The 23,958-nt window shown below is 46.2% G+C and overlaps 1 protein-coding gene across 1 annotated transcript; it reads right to left on the bottom strand.

The window, feature by feature from the left end:
• Positions 1 to 1,762: 1,762 nt before the first annotated feature.
• On the bottom strand, positions 1,763 to 23,067 carry fez1 (fasciculation and elongation protein zeta 1 (zygin I)). The gene is made up of 11 exons (XM_056284769.1): positions 22,992 to 23,067; positions 22,736 to 22,863; positions 18,551 to 18,916; positions 13,151 to 13,238; positions 10,587 to 10,673; positions 10,186 to 10,354; positions 6,437 to 6,750; positions 5,110 to 5,190; positions 3,761 to 3,836; positions 3,445 to 3,510; positions 1,763 to 1,878 (listed from the first exon to the last, which is right to left on the bottom strand). The coding sequence occupies exons 3-11, from the start codon at positions 18,877 to 18,879 to the stop codon at positions 1,862 to 1,864; spliced, it is 1,227 nt and encodes a 408-aa protein (XP_056140744.1). The 5' UTR covers positions 18,880 to 18,916; positions 22,736 to 22,863; positions 22,992 to 23,067; the 3' UTR covers positions 1,763 to 1,861.
• Between the last annotated feature and the right edge of the window lie 891 nt (positions 23,068 to 23,958).

The raw sequence follows: 23,958 nt of genomic DNA, 5'->3' as shown, positions 1-23,958 counted from the left end.
ATAAGCGGTTTTGATAATGAATGAAGTGTTGCATATATATATATATACACACAGTAAAGCAGTGTTTCTCAACCCAGTCCTCAAGGACCCCCTATCCTGCAGATTTCCTTTGCAACCCTGTTTATAGTTATTCAACCAATCAGCAGTGAATGTCAGAGTTTGCACACCTTGCATAATTAAGTGCTTTGAGATGATTGGTCGAGTCAGTACAAGCAGCGCTACCTATGCAGGGTTACAATGAAAATCTGCAGGATAGGGGGTCCTTGAGGACTGGGTTGAGAAACACTGCAGTGAAGCACTCATTTTTATTACCAAACTATCCCGAGAAAAATGATTTCCCCGCTGTTTTAATCACAACCACTAGGGGGCAGCATGACACCTTTCATCCCCCATAGAACGAAGGTGGACATAGAGTGATAATAATATTACATTTCTATAGCGCTTTTCAAGACACCCAAAGCGCTTCACATTGAAGGGGTAACTCGCGTGCATAATATGTATTACATATGAATATATATTCATAACTACCCAGCACATCTCTGATTTCAATAATTAGTCCTCTTCCCTGTTATTATTGGTTTAAAACAAAAGACTGTAACCTAACAATAACCTCTGTGGAGCACACCAGCATCAGATCACTTGTCCCAAGTTAACTTGAGTATTCGAGTTAACGCGCCATCCCCACTTGATTTATGCTGTTAATGTAAAATGTAGCCACTCTTCTGACTCGTTTAAATCCCTTCGATCTCAATTAACCCTTCAAGAGAAAGACAGAGAGCAGATGCGTGTATGTTAGGGTACAACGTTTATTAGAATTGGCGATTAGCGACGTAACATTCACCTTTGTGGCTTTGAGGAGGTCATAAATATGCTCAGTATGTACCTTATGTGCCTTTTTTATTTTTCAGACGAGCTCATGAACTTCAGGGAATGACATTCAAGGAAAACTCGGTGACATTTCACATGGCTGCAACGGCTGGAATGCACATCTTTCAGAATATACTGTAAATAAAAGTATAAAAACAGCAGACTGTGTATCAAATATTGAATACAAGTTCAAAGAAAATACAAAAATGGTCAGACGACCACTGGTTATTCAGATATTGGCTAAAAAAAAAAAAAACAGAACAAAAAACACCCCTCTGTGACATGATGCACCCGTAATAGTCTTCTAGAGCTACAGTACTAAATTGGCAGGAGAAGGTGCATGGCTTTTGTATTCAGATGGATGAGAACTTACATCGTTTCCATCTTCAGCGATACACGGAGATGTTAGCTTGCCGATGCAACTCGGCATCTCTGTTATCTGTACAAAGGACTCCTTATGGGTCGATGGACAGAATAAGTAAACAAAATCCACCGGAGAGGAGATCAGTTAAAATCATAAGTGCCAAACACTGACAACGTCAAATCTTCAGTCGAACAAAACCGAAAAAAGGAAGTAGAAAGAGAAAAAAGAGACAAAGAAAAGACAGAAAAAGCAGTTCATCCCTGTACCAATATGGTGGTGTCGTCACTAATAAGTGTGTCATGCTCTGGAGAGAGATCCATTAGCCAAGTCCTGTAAAAGTGGGACCAGCCGCCCCACTCCGTAGTACTCAGTAGACAGAGTGGCCAGTTTGAGTCTGGCCTGAGCTTAGTGTGCAGGAGAGACAGGTGAGCTCAGCGAAAGGCAGTAGTCGTAGTTAGGTGGGTAAGGTACAATAAATGGTCGATGGTGAGGATCCATGGCTGATTAATGGCACGGGGGGGGGGGGGGGAGCTCATGCAGCTTGGACCAGAGGTATCAAGGGTCGCTAAGTTTGAAAATTTCTTGGGGGGAATTTCTCCGCCACACGATGGCCCACGGCCCGGAGGTGCTCTAGGTGGGACACAAGACTGGAGGAAAGACAGCAGAACACAGCGTTATGTTTCAGTGACGGCTTCCTAAAGCACTAAAACCCGTGGTCTGAAGTGACACGGTTGCTCGTAGCTGTAGTGAGTGGAGGTAAATTGATTTTTAATGTTTTATATAAGTTTAGCACCGTCAAACACAATTAGCAGCTTCAAAATGGCCGTCACTGTTCAACAATCAAGGGACTACCATTTTCCACACCCACTCACGATCCATGCAAATAAACTGACAAGAGGATATTACCGATACGACGCCAAAACAAAATAGAAAACATCTAACGGCCACAGTTATTATACTTACAGATGAGTTTACATGAGCTGCATGAGCTCTAAACTGGTTGTATTCGACTTTGCTGCACCTCCCGTATCCCAATCATGCATGAAATTGGTTTATTTAAGGGAGACAGTCATACGAACTGGGATTAAAGTTTAAAAAAAAAAAAACTCAGGGCATAGTTTGTTAAATCAACTGGCTGCCTAGCAAGTTTAAGCCCACACAGACATGTCTCTAACTCGGGATGAGAACGTAAGGGAAAGCTGTCGGTTATGCTTTTTTCTTTTTAACCTTTTCACAGTCGACGAGAAGACGTAAAAAGACAAACCAAGTCTTTCCCTTAGATTAAAACCAGACTACTTACTCTCCATCCATCATCTGTCTCCATCGATAGCTAGTACACTGACAGACGAGGGGGTCTAGTCATGTGTGGTAAGTCTGCCCTACAGAGCAGGCTGAGCCATACTGAATGGACCATTAACCCTCTCCGGCGGAGGATGAAGTCTGCCACAGCGCCCAGTGGAATGAAGAAAAAAAATTGTCTCTGTTTTAGCCGCGAGTACGGGTCTAAATGCTGCTGGTAGGGATACCCCCCCCCCCCAATTGTATCTGGCCAATTACCCCACTCCTCTGAGCTGTCCCGGTCGCTGCTCCACCCCCTCTGCTGATCCGGGGAGGGCTGCAGACTACCACATGCCTCCTCCCATACACGTGGAGTCGCCAGCCACTTCTTTTCACCTGACAGTGAGGAGTTTCCCCAGGGGGGGGATGTAGTGCGTGGGAGGATCACGCTATTCCCCCCAAACAGGCGCCCCAACTGACCAGAGGAGGCAGGCGGTAATGCAGTGACCAGGACACATACCCACATCCGGCTTCCCACCCGCAGACACAGCCAATTGTGTCTGTAGGGATGCCTCACCAAGCCGGAGGCAACACGGGGATTCGAACCGGCGATCCCGGTGTTGGTAGGCAACAGAATGGAAGAATGGAAACCGCTATGCTACCCGGACGCCTGGTAGGGATAGTTCAGCTTTCCTGAAACCTACCATCCCTTCCTACGCTTACTTATTTACTCGTTTGTGTTCTGCCCTGTGACCCTGAGAGCAGGATAAGTGGTTCGGATAATGGATGGGTGGATGGATAATAGACGGATGGATGGATGTGCTCTGTTTTTATTTGGTAAGTGCATGGTGATGGAGAATAAATTAGCACATAAAAGCATCAAGTTCTAACCGAGGATACGTTCAGTCAAAACTGTTACGAGGATATTGTGCTACCTTTTAATATGTAGTCAGTTAGCAGTGTAGGCACCTTCTCGCTGTCCTCCTTCATGGCATAAAGAACTGTGGGGAAAAGCAAAGTGTACCGACGGGGCTGAGTGAAAGCTTGGGTTTGACATCATCGTCTGACATCAAAACTACTCAGATCTGAGCTACTGAGTCGAGGTGCATGCACACAACGACTGGCCAGTGTACCATTTAACATGGATGCTCTGCACCAGTTGGTCCCCGCTAGAATCTGAACCAAAAGAATTTCTCTTATGCACGCAACACACACACACACACACACACAGAGGAATACAAATGCTCTTACTGTTTGTGAGCATCTGCAGGTCTTCAATAGATGGAGGGGTCCCCTTCTTTTCATAAGGAATTACTGTGTTTAGATACTGAAACCGGACAGCAGGGTGTTAGGTCGGCACAACGTTGTGAAGTATTAAATTAAAAACCGTCTCGCAGTATCTTAACGGGCTTCCCGTGTGTTCTAACGATAAACAGTGTTTAAGATGTTTCCATTATCTGTGTCGGCATCACACACTGGCTTGTTAACACTCATATGAGTGGATTGTCTTGGTAATAAGGTACATCATTGTTAGTGCAACACCGCCACACCACAGGCACAGCGCTTACTCTACTAAAACTAAAGGTCAGAACACACATCCATCAGTGTTTCTGCTAAAAACAGTGGCTCACAGTGGAGTGAAAAGTTAGCCAAAATTTAATGCTGGACATACGCCCTGAGAAAATGTGATATGTTTAAATATAGACGTAGCAAATTCAGGGGGCAGTCGGGAACCGCCACAGGCGGGACGCGAACCCGTGTCTCCCGCACCACAGGCGACCAAGTTAATCAGTCAACTAAAGGGTCCGATTCGTTAGTCATCCGCGGTTGTTACGCTACCCCCCTCCTTTGGGAAGCGCTTCCCCGTGCTTCAGCATACCAGCGCCCTTACACCTCTGGGTCAACACGCTTCCGATGGCCTCACGGTCTCACCATCCCACTTCTGACACCAATGGCGCGAATTCAGGGGGCAGCTGGGACGCGAACCTGGGTCTCCCGTAACGTGTAATGACCACGAATGAATAGACTCACTAGCCAGTTGGCTAACGGGTCGGACCCTTTAGTTGACTGGTTAGCACAGTCACCCGTGGTGCGGGAGATCCAGGTTTGCGTTCCGGCTACAGCGGTTCCCGTCTGCCCCCTGAATTTGATACATTGGTGTCAGAAGTGGGATGGTGAGACCGTGAGGCCATCGGAAGCACGTGCTCCCAGAGGTTTGAGGGAGCTGGAGCAGGGACACGCTTCCCGTAGGAGAGGGGTAGTGCAACGACCATGAATGAATAGACTCGCTAGCCGGTTGGTTAACGGGTCGGACCCTTTAGTTGACTGGTTAGCACAGTCGCCCGTGGTACAGGCGACCCGGGCTCGTGTCCTGGCTATGGCAGTTCCCAGCTGCCCCCTGAATTCGCTACATAGTTTAAATGCTTGACCCCCCCCCCCCACCCACCCACCTTTTGTTGGCTAAAATTTTGTACCTCAGTCACCTGGACTACTGAACCATAGCCAGATCTGCACCGGCAAACTGCTCATTTCCATTTCTAGCCAATTTCATATTTGGTGTGCAAAACTGAAAAGGCGGCTTAATCAGTAAGTGACCTCACCTGTTTCTCATTGCCTGTGCCCCCAAACGTCTGTCTGATGCCCGTCTGCAGGATGTTGGACAGTCCTTCCATGCTGAAGCGCTGCAGGTCACACAACCAAGAATTACGCACCTACTGCACAGAAACCCTGTGTGCATGAAACTAACACTTTTATCTATTTATTTATTTTTTACCCCGCCCCCCCCCCTTTCTCCCCAATTGTATCCGGCCAATTACCCCACTCTTCTGAGCCGTCCTGGTTGCTGCTCCACCCCCTCTGCCGATCCGGGGAGGGCTGCAGACTACCACATGCCTCCTCCGATACATGTGGAGTCACCAGCCGCTTCTTTTCACCTGACAGTGAGGAGTTTCACCAGGGGGACGTAGCGCGTGGGAGGGTCACGTTATTCCCCCAGTTCTCCCTCCCCCCTGAACAGGCGCCCCAACCAACCAGAGGAGGCGCTAGTGCAGCGACCAGGACACATACCCACATCCGGCTTCCCACCCGCAGACACGGCCAATTGTGTCTGTAGGGACGCCGGACCAAGCCAGAGGTAACATGGGCATTCAAACTGGCGATTCCTGTGTTGGTAGGCAACGGAATAGACCGCCACGCCACTGTGACGCCCATACTTTTAAATTTTAATGAGTAAGCACTTACACGAAAGTATGAGAAAACAAGTTGCAATTTCGCCACATGATCAAAAAGTGGACACAGTACTTCATTTACCACAAAAGTAGGTGTATTTAAGAACGTCACACAAGCAGTGATAAGACACCGCGGCATGGCAAGCACCAAATACAAAGGAATAGAATAAGTAGCAGGTTATTCTGTCTGACCTGAAACAGCCATCAGCAGAGAAAACGCTGCGCTCGCTATAAACTGATATCTGTCTGTACTGCACCAAAGACAGGCAGTTGTTATTTATCTGCTGGTGGACCTGAGTGGAGGGAACTAGGATGTACGGAGAGGTGGGGTCAGTTCCACTTAAGGATCATTCCTGGATCTTGAAACTAATGGCCTCGAGATCCATTAATGCTTCCAGTGAATGGACGGGAGAGAAGGCTGCACGGCAACACGGTTTCATCTTTCTCTCCCTTGAACTACAAGGAGCAAACGTGCTGCTGAACGCCTACAGTAACCGCTAAAGAAAATGTGCAGTATTACTTGATAACGGCAAGCAGAATCACTGCGATGAAAGCACACGGTGCAGATATTTCCCGAACACAACCTTGACAAACAGGAGTCAGCAACTTATTGCAGTTTGACACCCACATCAGCGTCTCTCTTTCTGTCTTTCTCTTTTGCACTCCACCACCGCCCACCCCTCTCTCCATCCCTTCGTACCTTGACCGGCATGCCCGCTGTCTTCTCGGAGCGCCCCGTGGTGCCTGTGTTCCCGCTGGTCATGGCAGCGGTCCCGCTGCCCTGCAGGCTCAGGGCCTTGTCTCGACGCCGGCGTTTGCCGCTGTCCCGCTGCTCCTTCTGCCGGTTCTGCACCTCCATCAGGGCCGTGATGAACGTGTTCTTCATCTCCTTCTCAAACTCCAGCTCGTCACGCCGCGCCAGCTGGCTCACCAGCTCCTCTGAGTACTCGCGGATGGCGGCCTCCACCCGGTGCAGCAGCTCAATTAGAGCCGAACTGGGCATCAGAATCAGGCCTGAAAAACCACCAGGACGACATGAGGGTTGAGTGGGAGTCAATCTTGTAACAATAAAGTCCTAGTCTATTAAATCTGTTTACAAGAAAAAAACGACGACTCGGTACCCAGAACAGGAGAAAATATGAAAAAAAGGTTGAATAGAGTAGAGTCCTAGCCTTCAGTCATTCTGTCCCCCGCCTATGGACCTCTCTCCCACAAGACATTCACAACACTGACTCTCTTTCAACCTTCAAATCCCATCTCAAACGGCACCTTTTCAAACCGGCATATTCAGTCTGACCCACGCTTCACTGACTTTTGTGCAGATGGTGATGTTATACTTATCTGTTGTGTTAACTTTTTATTGTCTACCCTGCTTTGTTTTGATTTGATACTGTCTGATACAGGGCTGCTTATTTTTTACTGTGTTCTGTAAGGTGTCTTTGAGTGCTCTGAAAGGCACCCACAAATAAAATGTATTATTATTATCATTATTAATTCTGTTGTGAGAAGGGGCCTGCGGGACTGGATAGGAGTAGATAGAGGGGGGCAGGATGTGGGTAAATGGGATTTGGGGATGTTAAATGTTAAAAAATATCATAAAGTCTTTCAACTGTAATTGCTCACAGTTCGATTTGTTTTCCTTGAAAAAACAAAACAAAACAAAAAAACAAAATTGGACTATACTGAAGTGGTCTGAGTCCTGATCTGAATCCTATGGAAGGAACATGTTGGGGAAGAGCAGAAGTTTGCAGTCTGGAGGAAGCACCCATCAAACCTGAGATGGCTGCAGCAGTTTGCTCAGGAGGAGTGGGCCAACATAACCGTCACCAGGCGCACAAGTCTCACTGAGAGCTACGCAAAACGTTTGACTACAGTGATGCCTCTAAAGGTTGTGCGACATAATATTAGGCTAAGGCTCCCATCATTTTTGCCCATGCAATTTTATTATTTACAATATTATGTTGAATAAAAAAATCAAAAGCAATGTGTGATTTCTGGGAAATATGGCGGTAGATGCCAACTGCATGTGTCAGTTTCAAGCTATTTCAGAGAAAATTGTGCATTCTTCGATTTTTGTGAGGGGGGGGGCAACAAATCCAAGCATGTCTATAAACACCATACGACAACAGGCATTACAGATGTGTGTGCCAGAAGCATCTTGCCCTCACATTTTTCAGTTGTGTACTAATCTCTGCACGCCCACAGTGGGGTTGTGACTCAAACAGGGGAACCACATGGACCTGCAATATGTCTGTTGACACAGCGCCTTATGGCACGCAGCAAAACCTGCTCCGAAATGTTCTCACAGACCCTCGAGTGCCACATGAAATTAATGTATAGGGCCCTACTAGCCTGAAGCTACATTTGTTTTATTTTTACTGACATTTCTAATGCATAAAGACTACACATTGCAACATAACAAAGAACAGAAAGATATACTGAGAAACACTGTTGTTGGGGGGGGGGGGGTTTCACCCTTTTTCTCCCCAATTGTAGCCGTCCAATTACCCCACTCTTCCGAGCCGTCCCGGTCGCAGTTCCACCGCCTCCGCTGAGCTGGGAAGGGCTGCAGACTACCACATGCCTCCCCCGATACATGTGGAGTCGCCAGCCGCTTCTTATCACCTGACAGTGAGGAGTTTCACCAGGAGGACGTAGCGCGTGGGAGGATCACGCTGTTCCCCCCAGTCCCCCCCGAACAGGCGCCCCGACCAACCAGAGGCAGTGCTAGTGCAGCGACCAGGACACACAACCACATCTGGCTTCCCACCCGCAGACACAGCCAATTGCGTCTGTAGGGATACCTGACCAAGCTGGAGGTAACACGGGGATTCGAACAGGTGATCCCAGTGTTGGTAGGCAACAGAATAGACCGCTACGCCACCAGGACACCCTGGCTGCAAATGTTTCATGCTTTAGATGTGCCATGATATTTCTCACCCATCTCGGATGTGATGGTTGGTTTGATAGATTTCCATTATAACAGCATTAGCCATCATGTCAGTAGTGATGGAAAGCCTGTTACACCAGACTGGGCCACTGGCGAAGATATTTCCTCTGGGTTTCTGCCAAATATTGCGATTGCTGCACCTGGACACATATCTATCTTCATTACAGACATGGGAAAACGTCTCAAAGCATGTGAACTGAAATGGTACCGAGGCTGTGCAGGTCCAGAGCATGTGATAAAAGACTGGACTTATCCTGACGGCGATTGGAGCACATTCTGTCTGTTCCTGAGAACATCTTAGCAAGTTTTAACAAAAAGTGTAATCTATGAACTATCTCCAATTGTAATAATCCATGTCTTATATTGATAGATGGATAACCGCAGTTGTAAGCTGCCACATCTGAAATCTCCCGTTTTTCACAAAGGTGGTTCAAAGAGGGAAGGGCCACCTTTTTAAACTGAATAGTTATCAGACCTCAGTTGACTAGAAAATTAAGATAAAGATGGTAAAATACTACGAATTTAAATATAATAGGGGAGTTTAAGTGTATGCAATCTGTTTACACCCGTTTTCATGAAAAATGGATCAATGCACCACAGTAGAGGTTACAGTAGAGGTTGCGAATCACAAAGAATTTCACTAGTAGCCCAAAATAAAGTTTTCCTTTGTCAGGAAAGATCCTCTTTGGAGGACACGTGAACGGGAGCTTCATTCCCAGGCAGACAGTTGGTGTTTCACCAGGTAGACTCTGCTGTCAGCTTTCTTCTATGTGAGGCAGTAAGGTATTGTAGAGTTGTGACAGCAGCCTTCAAGGAATAAGCTTTCACATGAATGTCCCCCATTTAAAGTCTGAGACAACTGGGGGGCGTCCGGGTAGCGTGGCAGTCTATTCCGTTGCCTACCAATACGGGGATCGTCTGTTTAAATCCCCGTGTTACCTCCGGCTTGGTCGAGCATCCCTACGGACGCAGTTGGCCGTGTCTGCGGGAGGGAAGCCGGATATGGGTACGTGTCCTGGTCGCTGCACTAGCGCACCTCCTCTGGTCAGTCAGGGCGTCTGTTCGGGGGGGAAGGGGAACTGGGGGGAATAGCGTGATCCTCCCACGCGCTACATCTCCCTGGTGGAACTCCTCACTGTCAGGTGAAAAGAAGCAGCTGGCGACTCCACATGTATCGGAGGAGGCAAGTGGTAGTCTGCAGGCCTCCCCGGGTCGACAGAGGGGGTGGAGCAGCAACCGGGATGGCTCGGAATATAGGATAATTGGCCAAGTACAATTAGGGAGAAAAAGAGGGGAAAATCCCCCCCCCCAAAAAAAAGTCTAAGCCAATTGCATAATGTAGGGTTCCTCCCCCTCTTCAATAGACAACAGCCACTGTCATAGTGCTGTCGAGCGAGGTAGTTTTCAGGGCAAAACAGGGGCTCTGCTGGAAAAAAAAAGTGCAACATATTCCCTGGCTAAATCAACTAGCAGCAGCTGAAGGACAGCTGCAGCCCCACCTTCGTAGGAGCAGTTGTTGTTGGAGGCCTCTGACAGCTGCTTGATCTCCTCCAGGAGGGAGGGTCTCGTCCTGGGGGAGCAGAGGCTGCTCTCCTCCTCCTCCTCCTCCTCCTCTGTTTCTCCTGGATCCGGAGAGTTCTCCATCATCTCAACTATCTCCTCGATGACCTTGGAGAGAGGAGAGAGTATATAAATATATAAACAAGATCTACTACTGATAACTCAGAGTGCAGAGCACTGCAGAGGCAGTTAGGTGTTAGGAATTATAGTGATGGCCAAGCAACCTTGTTTTTACACCATCGAATGGTACTGGCTAACATTCAAGAAATAAGGATAAAATATAACTTTAAATTCTTTACTAACAGATTCATGGTACACACACACACACACACACACACACCTGATCAGCTGTGATGAGAGGCTCTTCATTCAGGCAGTTGGCATTGTCGTTTTTCTCATTCATCTCCTCTTCCTCTTTTTCATGAATCTGCCAAGAAAATCATCATAATGTCAAGGTGAAGCATGAATCACCAAGTGCTACTTGTGAATTCGTAAGCACAGGAGCTTAAAAGCATTTGACTTGAAGCGTTACCAGGGGGCATTTCCTCCAAATATGCTGGATCACCGTCTCAGCTGGGCAGACTGATATAATAAACTAAGTGGACAGTCATACTGCATAAATGTTTCAAGAGTTTCCTTCGACTTTGTGATGAACCATCCCCCCCTTTCTCCCCAGTTGTACTTGGCCAATTACCCTATTTTCCGAGCTGTCCCGGTCTCTGCTCCACCCCCTCTGCCGATCCGGGGAGGGCTGCAAACTACCACATGCCTCCTCTGATACATGTGGAGTCGCCAGCCACTTCTTTTCACCTGACAGTGTGGAGTTTCACCAGGGGGACATAGCGTGTGGGAGGATCACGCTATTCCCCCCCAGTCCCCGACCAACCAGAGGAGGCGCTAGTGCAGTGACCAGAACACATACCCACATCCGGCCTCCCATCCGCAGACACGGCCAATCGTGTCTGTAGGGACGCCCGACCAAGCTGGAGGTAACACGGGGATTCGAACCGGCGATCCCCGTGTTGGTAGGCAACAGAATAGACCGCTACGCTACCCGGACGCCCCCCAGTGCAATTCATCTTGTCAGAGAAATCCAAGTTGTCCTGTTCTACAATACCTCCATGCACCAGTATACACTGCAATAGCTTCTCAATGGCGGCGATCAGAAATGAAACATCTCAGCCAATCGGTCACATAGTTTTTCTGCCATCCGTTGATATCAATGGATGGTGGAAGGAAGTAAGGCAGTTTGCTATAGTGGGCTATGGCGGTACAGGCAACATTGGCAAGTATGAGGTGTACATTCTAGATTAACGCATGGAAGTAATGTTAAACGTAGTAACAATGTTCCCATTAACGTTCCTTATGCGATACTGAAAAAAAGTCATACTGTTTACAACGTAAACAAAATTCAAGGGCTGAAGAAAACTAATCAAATTGATATTTTCCATGCAAGCAATCCTTCGGTTAGAATAGATAGATAATAGATATTTTCAAAGTTAACTCACTGAAAATAAAAATGAAATTAAACTTCTCAACTTATTATTTATTTTTATTTTGTACATATTTTCATCACTCGGTTGGAAGAGAGAATCCAGCCCACAACGTGTCTGGTGGACAGGGGGCAGTATGGTTTCTTTTCTCAGTGCATGAACAGTATGGACAACCGACCCTATGGGGTTAAATGACGAGTGTACCGGCCTTGACCGACCCAAGCACGGCCTCGACTGCTAAGTGGCTGCTGCAGCCCCGTATGACACTCAGCTAAAGCAGGATGAGACGAGCCGAAAAGAGAACTCGTGCTGAATGGCAGGCCAGTCAAGGTTGGCCAGTTCTGTCTTGTAGTGTCAGCATTACAACTAAGCTCTGGAATAACGAAATTAGCTGAGCAGCTACAGCTAGCATTTTTGGATGCTATTGTTTCTAAAACTAACTATAATGTTGTGATACACTGTCATTTGCAGTTCTCTGAAAAACATCAGACATATTGCGGCAGCCATGTGAAAAATCCCAGAAGATCAACAGAATCAAAAGTGAGATTGCAGATAGATCGATGGACATACTGACTGATCCATCTGCAAAGACCTATCTGATGTATCTGAAAACATGATAAATTGAAAGATATGACCGTGGATGCATTTATCTAAAAGTAGGGTCACACTGTTTTGGTTTAGTACTGATATAATAGCATCTCCTATCTTCTACGATAAAGCTAGAATACAAAATTTGGGAACAAAAGTACATATTGTACGGCAGGGATAGGCAACATGGTCCAAAAAGGTCCGGTGTGGGTGCAGGTCTTTGTTCCAACCAAGGAATTACACACCTGAGTCTACAAATCAAGGTCCTTAGCAAAGACTATTGTTTGACTAATAGAATCAGTTGTGTAACTGCTTGGTTGGAACAAAGACCTGCCTGCATCCACACCGGACCTTTCTGGACCATGTTGCCGATCCCTGTTGTATGGAGTTCACGAAGTCTGTCACCCATCATTATCAAGCCTTTGACACGTACTCTCTCATATCAGCTGTCTGGTGTCAGAAGGTGATTTGTAGTCCAGTCTGATGGCTGTGATGTATAATGCATCAGTCTGCAGGACCATTAAATGTTTCATAGTATCAAGATTGGAATAAAAATAGAACCAAAAAAAAACTGCATATTAATATATAAAAGAAATAGGGGAGAAACAGAACAAGAGAGACGACTTTACAGCACATTCCCTCTTTAGCTGTTATGTCAGCAATTCTGTGGGAGAAAGTGAAAATGTCCCCCTGTTCACAAGTCAGCTTTTCCTATGATTCATGTTGTAAACATCTAGGAAAAGACAAAGAGACCCCCATAAGCCCTTCACAACCCACATGAGCAGAAAAACAAAAACAAAACAAGAAGCGGAGGGCAATGTACCTCCTGATCAGAAAGGTTGCCGTTGGTTCCTTCTGTGGCAGGGTTGTCCCAGGTAGAGATGTAGTTGTCAGTCAGAGCATCCCACACACTATCAAACAGCACACACAAAAACACACACAGACAGACACACAGTAAACAAAGTCAATTCTACGCCTGCCGAACAAAGATAAAGCACACTGAACCATTGTTTTGATAGAAACAGGAATAAATGAATAATTTTTTTTACGGATTTCTCTACAAGCTCGTATTTCTAGCTGTATATGTAAGGATCAGATCTGGTTACTATTATACAGCAGCACCGGAGAACAAGCATTGTGTTGTTTTATTAGCCTTTTCCAGGCCAGTCTGCTCAACCTTTTCCTCGACAGCCTGCAGCTCTGTCGATATCTCAATGGGGCAAGTCAATAATAGAGATCAATACGCAGAGAAGAGCGCTGTAGCCTGGAATGCAACAGCGCGCAATAGAAAAATGCAGAGCTTACTACTCTTTTAAAGGTATCCCGAGAAGAGATATAGATCAAGCCTCTCACATCATTGTGCCAGATGTCACTGCAACCACAGGAGCCAGAGAAACACTTTGTCTGAGGACAAATGACTCAAAGCTAGAGGAGAACCCCTCCTTTGTTTCCAACCCTTTGTGCCCCCCGTCCCACCCCTCGGAGGTTGGCTCGGGCACCATGCCCTTCTCCCAGTGGCACTGCCCATACCCAGCCGCACAGTAAACAAGTAGCTATTCATCGCAGGGCTTACTTCATAGGACCTGCTTGGGGCGTGCACGCACAGCCACATGAGCAAGACACACGGGGTCAAAACGTACAGCTCGCGCACGCCAACAAAAAAACCACGCAGGCTCATTAGCGCGGGAAGGGTGGGGGGCAAAAGTATGCCAAATTTTTCCTAACGCACAAATGCAAAAAAATAAAACACCTTTATTTTAAACAGCGGGCTACGGCTGCATGGCATGTACATTTTTAATAATAAAGTGAGTTAACACTCCACGCCAAATCTGCTACACACGCATCTTACAAACAAAACAAATGACGTCACACTGTAGGGCCGGGGGAGCGGTTGCTGACTGCCGGGGGTTCTGCGCTGGGGGAGCGTAATGGCTGTTGGGACTGTTAATGTTAGATTTAAAATTGTGTTTTAATGATGTGGTGAGTTTTGGGTAGTGACCGAAAGGGGGAGATCGCGGATACAAGCGGCTGAAATGAGTTTCCTCCGTAGGGTGTCTGGGCTCAGCCTTAGAGATAGGGTGAGGAGCTCAGACATCCGGAGGGAGCTCGGAGTAGAGCCGCTGCTCCTTCGCATTGAAAGGAGCCAGCTGAGGTGGTTCGGGCCTCTGATGAGGATGCCTCCTGGGCGCCTTCCTTTGGAGGTTTACTGGGCACGTCCAACTGGGAGGAGACCCCGGGGTAGACCCAGAACTTGCTGGGGGGACTACATGTCCAATCTGGCCTGGGAACGCCTTAGGATCCCCCAGGAGGAGCTGGAGGGTGTTGCTGGGGAGAGGGACGTCTGGAATGCCCTCTTTAGCTTAATGCCACTGCGACCCGACCCCGGAGAAGTGGCTGATGATGAGAATGAGAGATGATGTGGTGTTCATATTGTGGTTATTCTCGTGTTGTTGTTCTGGGGGTTCAACTCAGACTAAGTAGGAGACCGTTTACTGACTAACTGAATGCAGGACCGTGACTGGGACTGATGTCGCCACTTGGGACATGGGGGGGGGGGGGACTCGTTACGTTGTTGTCAGTTCTGATCCGTTCTGACCGGTGTGAATAACAGGGCACTCCCGGGGTCGTACGGCGTATGGGGCACGGGAGTTGCAATTAAAAAGAGATCTCTGCCTCTCGACTCATTCTTCCACGCCGGCTTGCCACAATACTTTTCGTTTCAGTTGGCAGCCCCCCTACATAAAACATCTCCCCGCGCGCCTGCGCAGACTTGTCTGTGCGGGCCGACACTGACACCGTCGAATAATCCGGCCAACGGGGGCTCGATGTTACAAAGCTGACCTGCTGTGTTTTCTGGACTGCTGCCACTGAGGAGGGAACAACCTACTTAATATTCTAGTCCCCAAATCAGCTTGCCGTACATGCTTGCAACTGGGATTCAAGTCAGGCAGGGAAAGAAGGCAACTTCAGGGATTAGGTTGAAATATGGCAACAGATCGATTCAAAACACGAAGCTGATCTGGAACATCAGCAGTTTGCAACAGTAATAAATGTGTGATTGACTGTATCTTTAAGAGAATGTCAAGCCAAATGTATTTGTGTTGCCCTAAATCACAGTTTAGTCCCAGAGGGATTTACAATCACATCACATTCTATGCAGCGCCCCAAATCCTTAGACCCTCCAACCAAATGAGAGTGTCAATAAGAACAGCAGAGGAAAGATCCCTCGTCTATGACAGATACACTGCATATGCAATAGGTGTCGAGTGGACAGTTTCCTCCCACGGTCCAAAGACATGTAGGTCAAGTGAATCGGCCATATTAAATTGTCCCTAGGTGTGAATGTGTCGTCCCTGTGATGGCCTGGCGGCCTGTCCAGGGTCCCCCACCTGCCGCCCAATGACTGCTGGGATAGGCTCCAGCATCCCGTGACCCCGACTGGAATAAGTGGCTTGGATAATGGATGGATGGACGGACAGAGTAAACAACTAGTAATAAATTCACAACAATGAGACATATAATGACTATGCACATTATCACAAAACAATGCAGAATATATTCAATAATTACATAATTTATAGTAAAAAAAGTGAAATTTGATGATAAACATTCAGCATGGTCTGTCAGGTAGGTGTAAATTATGTGGTATTAGAGCTGATTTTCAATTATGTTAAAAGGCGTATGATCCTTTCCATCGTCACAATTTATCTTCATCATTAATCACAATGTGCCGTGGGAGGCATCAGTGAGGCACCTTCTGCAGAACAGGGACGTTGTTTCAGCACCACAACCACGGCTCGGCAATTACTGAATATTATTATCATCGTTCAATAGTATTGCATAGGGATGAAATTTTAATATTTTCATATTGTGGTACATATTGTGGTACAGTTTTGCTGTCTAAATCAATAATAATGAAAATCTATGAGCAAAAATTTGTTCACAAAATGACGTCTGAAATATAGTAAGTGTGCATTATGTGAAAACTAAATTTGGTTTGATATTATACATTACCGAACACTTCAATGTGATGACCTTCAGTTGGCTTTCTAAAACATGTTATTTTTGGATATTTAAGAAAGTATAGCATCGCGACATATGTCCATATCATGTACAATTCCATACGATTAACGTGATATTTTCCATATTTCTCACGACTAACCCCAACACATCAGGGGCCCTGCAGCGCTCTGATAACGTAGACGATTTTTTTTCAAAGTGCAAAAAACAATTTAACTGAGACGGCATCTAACTTAAATAAATCTGCTTAAGTTCCTTCGTCCAAAATGTTAGACCAGAACACCAAGGTAATACTACTAGTCTGGCCAACCGAACTAGTTGTGTGTGTGTATATAAAACAAACAAATAAATAAATAAGGAGGCACAGATAGCAACAGTTTTACAACCATACCACAGCAGTAAAATGTGAGGCTGTGGTAGTAGAGACGCTGTGCCTATCAAAAGTCATCTTTATTTCTCTACTGGCATCCTTATCCGTGCCAAGACAAGCTGGACGTTGTGTACTGAGCTCATGTCTTGGTTAATAACATGCAGATTAGGATAAAAGAACTCTGTCAGTTGCCCTCAGCACCGTCTCGTGTACTCAATAACCCCTCGAACCACCCAAAAAACCGTCATCACACATACGAACTCATTTTAACAAGCCGTCCCCCAAATTTTTCCTTTTTTTTGTTTGTTGAAAATTTCCCCTTTTTTTTCCCTCCCCAATTGTCCCCAGCCAATGACCCCACTCTTCCGAGCCGTCCCAGTCGCTGCTCCACCCCCTCTGCCGATCCGGGGAGGGCTGCAGACTACCACATGCTTCCTGCAACACAAGTGGAGTCGCCAGCCGCTTCTTTTCACCTGACAGTGAGGAGTTTCACCAGGGGGGGGCGTAGCGCATGGGAGGATCATGCCATTCCCCCCCCAGTTCCCCCTCCCCCCTGAACAGGCGCCCCCGACCGACCAGAGCAGGCGCTAGTGCAGTGACCAGGACACATACCCACAGCCGTCTTCCCACCCGCAAACACGGCCAATTGTGTCTGTAGGCCCGACCAAGCCGGAGGTAACAAGGGGATTTGAACCGGCGATCCCCATGTTGGTAGTTGGTAGGCAACGGAATAGACCACCGCAGCACCCGGACGCCTTATTTGTTTGTTTTTTTTAAATATGTGTTCACCAAACACAAGTGTGTGGGTTTACAAGCAACGGTGGATAATTGCAGGGAAGGTTTTCAACTGTCTTAGTGTGCCGATTTCTATAATTGTAGTCCAAAAATTTCTCTGTGCACCTCCAGCCAGGCTATTTTTAGCAGGTGGTGGTGGTGGTGGGGGGTTCATTATCGCATAGTGTGAGAATGTCTGTTTCCGCTTCAAAGCCAGTTAGCAAATGGAGGAGGTCCTGTGTGTCAGCTGGTGGAGAGGCAGAGACGGAGGCAGACAGACCAACGGCAAAGTAACTGAGGCGAACAGAGTAGATGTTTAATAATACAGCACGCAGCCTGACTGAGTGCTGGGTTGGGTGGGGTCACGGCGCTGAATGACTGGTTGTTTTTGCTGGCGTGGTCATGCTGGTGGTTTATAGTCACCATGAATGAAGCGCTACTTACTTATGTTTCTTGTTTTTTTATTGTCATCTTTGAGATACTGGTGAACCTCTGATCAGGTCTTGACTTGTTTTTTTAGCAATAACGCTCAGCCATAATCACAGATAATATTCTGTCATTGCTTGAATAAGATGAATAACAGGATGAATCCACCCCAGACTCGAGCTGAATTGCAAACCTCAAATGTAAAAGAAACTGAAAGGCACTCAAAGCACCAACTGTTATGCGTTCTGCTTTAAGTTGGTGAGGTTGAAAGCTGTTGCTTACATTGAACTATTTCAATCCTTTGAAGTTGTGAGAGATGGAAGGACCGGCATTTGATTTTTTTTTCAAGGCTACAAGTACAGTAATTCCTCGTCCAACTGACTTACACTGGCATTCCTGACAAATGTTGAGAAACTTCTCACATTTGGCATCGAAAAAACAAAAAGCAGCAAATAACGCAATTGGTTTAAATATTTTTTTCATGACCTGTAAGAGCTGAGAACATCTGTTTATGAAAAATGAGACAGGCCTCTGGGAAATATAACTTGTCTCTTATACGTAGGTATTGATTAAACACTGGACTCCATCATAAAAAATGCATTCCGTAAAGCCAAGTAAGTAGCGCTCACTCACTCTTCATCCTGCAGCCTCTCTTCATCCTCTTGGCTGTGCGCCTGGTTGCGAATCGGCGCCAAGCACTCCGTCTTGGTGTTGTAGTTGTGGAAACAGACGTTGAGTTTCTCATCAAACTCGTTGACCAGGTCCTCCATCGACTTGAAGCTCATCATTTCTGAGAAGTTCTCCAGCTCCGAGAAGTCCTCTCTGGTGATGGGGTTCAGGGGAACGGTGGTGGTATTGGCGGAGTAAGAGGAATGGCTGAGGGCCGGGTGGTCCAGATCTTCCATCTGGCAGGGCCGGAGGTCCTCGAACTCCTCATCCAAGCAGACAAGAGGGGCCTCCATGATTTTCCCGGTCAGTTCGAGCACTGAAATGGGAACCCTGAAAGGATAAGAGAAAGGTGGTGATGAAATGCTTTAATGCATAGACTTGCTTAGTACAGGCACAAATATATTCCATCACACCCATCTTGGCTGATGTCTCTATCTGGTAGATTCACACATATTGCTAAATGAGTGGCGTGCCTACTAAATCACACCTTTGTTACCTCAGGGAGAGCATGTGGAGTGGCACCATTGTGTCTAGACATGGAGGAGAAGGGGCTAGAGCCACCAGATGGGGACCAGGTCCCACAGGGAGCCCGGCCCAGTTGGTCCAACTGGTAAATCTCAGTTAATTAAACACCACTACTGGGATTCCACTGACGAGGCTTTAAAGATTACGGCACATAAAGGCAAAAGAAGCTATAGACCGTAAGAAATACATACTTTAACCTTGAATTTTCTAATATTACAAGTGTTTTTTTTCATTGGTAGCAAGGTGACCATCAGGAAAAACTGGGGCACTGAGATTATGACAAATTTGACTGTGGAGGCCAAAATGGGAACATATTGGATTTTCTCATTTCTCAGTTTTAGAGATGAAAAAAAAATCAATTACGTCTGTCATCCGAACAAAGGGCTGCCTCGCTCATCTTCTGTGCATCCTCATTTAAAAATCTTCATTTAACAATGATCTTCAAAAAAAAAAAAACCTTTCCAGATGACTAGGTTACTTGTCATAAACAGTAAAGCAGGTGGAATTTCAGAATCAGAAACACGTTGTCAATTCATTTCATGCACTTGCGCACATGAAATGAAATGAAACATCGTTTCCCACAGCAGTGCAACACAAAGACAAAAACACATATCCAAAAACTACAATAACTACAAGAACACGTGTCCAAACTAACGCATCTAAACTAAAAAAAAAAAAAAAAATCACTGTCCAGGAAAACGAACGCCAGCCAGGATGACTGTCGGAACTGCCGGTCTGCATGAGCTAGCAGTTAGCTTAGCCTGCCCCGCTTCCGCATCCTGTCAGACCAAACTCGGTGTTTCCTCTTCGATTACAGCTCCGGTCAGGGCCGTGGTCCTTGGGCCCACAGGACACAGCAGACCAGGCTCCCCCAGCTGATCCAACGCCAGCTCTCCCAGCCAGCCACCTTCAACACACCTCCCCGCACTCCACACGACGACACCAAAAACACAGCCAAGGCTAGGTGAGGCTGCCGCCAGACTTCCCTCGGTGTTATCGGAACTGCTGGTCTGCATGGGCTAGCAGTTAGCTTAGCCAGAATTTGCCAGCCAGAAGAACATTACTCACAGGGGATACAAAAATTAGGCTGATTGTCATTGCTACAATTCAGTTGACATTGTTATCTTCTTCTTTCGGCTTGTTCCCTGTTTCTCAGGGGTCACCACAGCGGATTTTATAGTTTCCATTGGTACCCTGTGAGGGCACAGCACCGATGGTGGTCATTGTTAACCCTGGCCCCTAACGATCCGGTATGAACCTGTCATGCCGCATCATGATTTGGCAAAATTTTACGTCGGATGCCCTTCCTGACACAACCACTAACCCTATGGATGGGGGCACAGGTAAAGTGCTGGACGCCATCCCAGTATTCACGGACTTATGCCCATGCCTGTCGCCGATCAGTTGACATTTGTTATACCTTGACAAAAACTTTTCATTGCAAAATAACTTTTCAAAAATATCTTTAAGGGTTTATTACCACAGCAAACTTCATGCTATGGTCATTCTTAACTACTTCTTCTTTTGGCTTGTTCCCTGTTTTTCAGAGGTCACCAAATTGGATTTTAAAGTTTCCATCAGTACTATGTGAGGGCACAACACCAATGGCGGCTATTGTTAATCCAGGCCTCGACTGATCTGGTTTGGTCTTGTCAATCTGCATACTGATTTGGCAAAATTTTAGGTCGGATGCCCTTCCTAACACAACCGCTAACCCTATGGACAGGGGCACAGCTAAAGCGCTGGATGCCATCCCAGTATTCATGGACTTGTGCCCATGCCTGTCGCATTCTATAGTCATTCTTAACTGAAGCCGTACAAATCAAAACTGCAGAAAGCAGCAGGCGAAGAAGTAAATATGGGCGAGCGTCCCTCTTCTCTCTCAAAAACACAACACTGCAGTCAGAGATTGGACTAAAATATGTTCAGCCAGACTTCTGACGCAGACTAATTACTGGAGAGAGGCGTACATTTGATCACTAATGCTTTGCTGGATGGCTGCCTGGCATAGTGGGTGAGCACAGAGGAGACAATTTCAAACAAGCTTGTGTAAGCCTCTTCCTCCCATAACACTACTTAGCAAAGTGCTGCTCAATCATTTTCCAGAAACCTGCTCTCTCTGCATTGTCCACCTCTCCCCGCTGTCCAAGCTTGTCCTAGCCTTGCTTTGATGTTTGCCATGTCTTAGCATCTTTCATCAATTCCCCACAGATTTCTTATTCACTTGACAGCCATAGTCAAGAAAACGACTCCATGTCCCATAATGCCTTGCAGCATGGGCTATGAATCATCCCCTGTCTCCATTATGTGACACTGACTGACAAATTGCATCTGAAAATAGACCTCAAGGCCATCTTTCTCCATTCAAAATGAAGAATAATGACACAGAAATTAGTTGTTGAATCTAACTTTGCCACGGGGTTTAAAGCAGACAGCAGTGATGTATAGTGATGTATAGGAGTACAGTCTATAAACAGAGCTTTTCCAATCACAGCTATATTCACTGGTTGGCATACAGACCAAATGGTTGGAGAAAATGGCAGAATTTTTTTCCCTTTTTTTTTTTTAAAGCAAAAATGTGAAATCACAGCAGCAGGCTCAGAGGAGGCAGCGCTATGGATGGTGTGTGGGTGGGTGTGTGAAAGGTGTGAAGGTAGATGTATTGAATGTCTGTCTGCATGGTGCATTGTATGTGTGAGAATGTGTCTCAGATATGCATGTCAGCCTTTTTTGTGTGACCTTCGCCAAGGCTAGGGGCCTCATTAAAACTCTCCTTGCTGGAATCCAAATATATCCATAGGGATGCAGGGACAAAAAAAAAACAATCACAAAAGCTTATCAGAGGGCATTCAATGCAAGTGAATCAAACCAGTGACTCCGATTCACCCTGGAATGACTGCAGCTACAGCTAAATTAAACAAATCCGTCGCGTGATATAGTATATTTTCACCTATCCACTCTATCACTGCACATTCTTACAGCACGATGTACCAAATATCCAGTTTTGAACTTGGCATTCTTCAAAATGTGAGGACAAATCAAGTCAATGCTGTTTAGTATCGAAATATTCAAACATACAGTACGTATACTGCTAATAATGCTCATAAATGTGTGTTGTGTGCCTGTAATAGCCTCTCATTTAAAATGTGTCTGCTTTACATCTAACTGTGCGACTGCCTACACAAAAATCAGATTTTTCAACTCCTGTGGCCATAATGGATCAAAAGTCATTTGGCTCACAAGTGAAATTTAACAGCATTTGTATTTCTACTAACTGTCAAACCATCCACATTTTAGCTACACTGATGTAATTTAAATGGATTCCACTTCACATCAAAATGCATGCGACTGTGGCAGAAATGGAAATCAGGCAAGTGCATGTCATCGGCTCATCAGAGGGAGGGGAAAAAAGAGAAGAGAGAGAGAATGGGGGAGGGAGAGAAGAGAAACAAGAGGCTAGAGGAAGGAGAGATGGAGGAAACCATGGTTACAAGGCAAGGATGAGGAGGTGTGTGTGTGTGGGGCGGGGGGGGGGTGATGCAAAACAAGGATCTGGCAGAGCACAGCAGTGAACATGGGCACAGAAAATGACCAAGACGAAAGATATGCAGAAAAATACATTACCTCCGGAAGATGTGCGATGTGCCTGCGTGATGTGTCACGCACGGGCTTGGTAACTAGGCTGAAGCCTCCAGACACGGCAGATCTGTGTTAAGCTGCCCTCCACTGCAAAACCAGGCAATGAGCTGTGGCTACATTCATTCCAGAGTGAAAGAGAAATCAGACAACCAGGGGGATAGAGAGAGAAAGTGAGAGAGAGTGAGAGAGAGAGAGGAGAACAGGGGAGCTAGCGCTGCTTACGCTGGATCCCTTCCCTCACCCGCTAGCCCACAGCCACCTTTATCGGTCCTCTCACAGCCCGTTGTTTTCCAATCAATAGGCAGCCAGCCCAGCTCACAGAGAGCCTGCGCACCTCTGACGCCATCGCCTCTCCCTCCTCCTCCTTCCCTCCCACTCTCTCCCTTTGTCCACCCCCCCACCATCACCACCACACACACAAACACACAAATGCCCCCCCTCCCCACCTTAATCCCTCAGTATTCATAGGGAAGAAGGGAGGGAGGTGTGTATGGGGGGGTGTAGAGAGAGCGTGGGTTCTGGGGGAGAGAAGTTTCTGCACCAGGGCACCACATTGTCTCTGTGTTTACCCACCTTGCATAACAACCCAGCTACTACGTTCTCAACTCTGCCCCCTTTCCGATGAAAATAACCCTGGTGTGGGCCCGACACTGGAATACAGCGTCACGGAAAACACTGGATGCAAAAATGCTGTGTAAAATTGTGTAAAATTGAAACAACAGCATATTCAAGTTAAGAAAAAAGCAAAAAATAAAATTAAAAAATTAAAAATAAACAAACAAACAACCCCCCCTCCCCAAAAAACAAACAAAAAAACAAGCAAACTAATCTGCCAGTGCAGTAAAACATCTCAGCTGGGTAAAGTGGGTAGCCCAATGAGGCAAATTTGTAATTTGTGATAATGGGCGACACAAATAAAATTGACTTGACTTATTCTTGATTTCTTGAAAAAAGGCATCATTTCTTGTTCACCCGAGAGACCAGAAATCTTGACACAAGTTAAACTGTATTGATTTTAAGATACACTATCTAGTCTGAAGCACAACTTAAGTTTAATCACGCAATTTATGTGACAAACCCACTTAAACTGGTTCTCCAGGAAAAGCTTTCTTTTACCTCTAAAACGGCTCTTTTCCAGATGAACTAAGTCAAGATAAAATATTCTTAAATCATGTTAAATAATCTTAACATGGTCCTTAGTGAGTAAG

Source organism: Lampris incognitus, chromosome 8 (genome assembly GCF_029633865.1).
Source record: "Lampris incognitus isolate fLamInc1 chromosome 8, fLamInc1.hap2, whole genome shotgun sequence".
Classification (NCBI taxonomy): Eukaryota; Metazoa; Chordata; class Actinopteri; order Lampriformes; family Lampridae; genus Lampris; species Lampris incognitus.
This window is presented reverse-complemented; position numbering and strand designations above follow the sequence as displayed.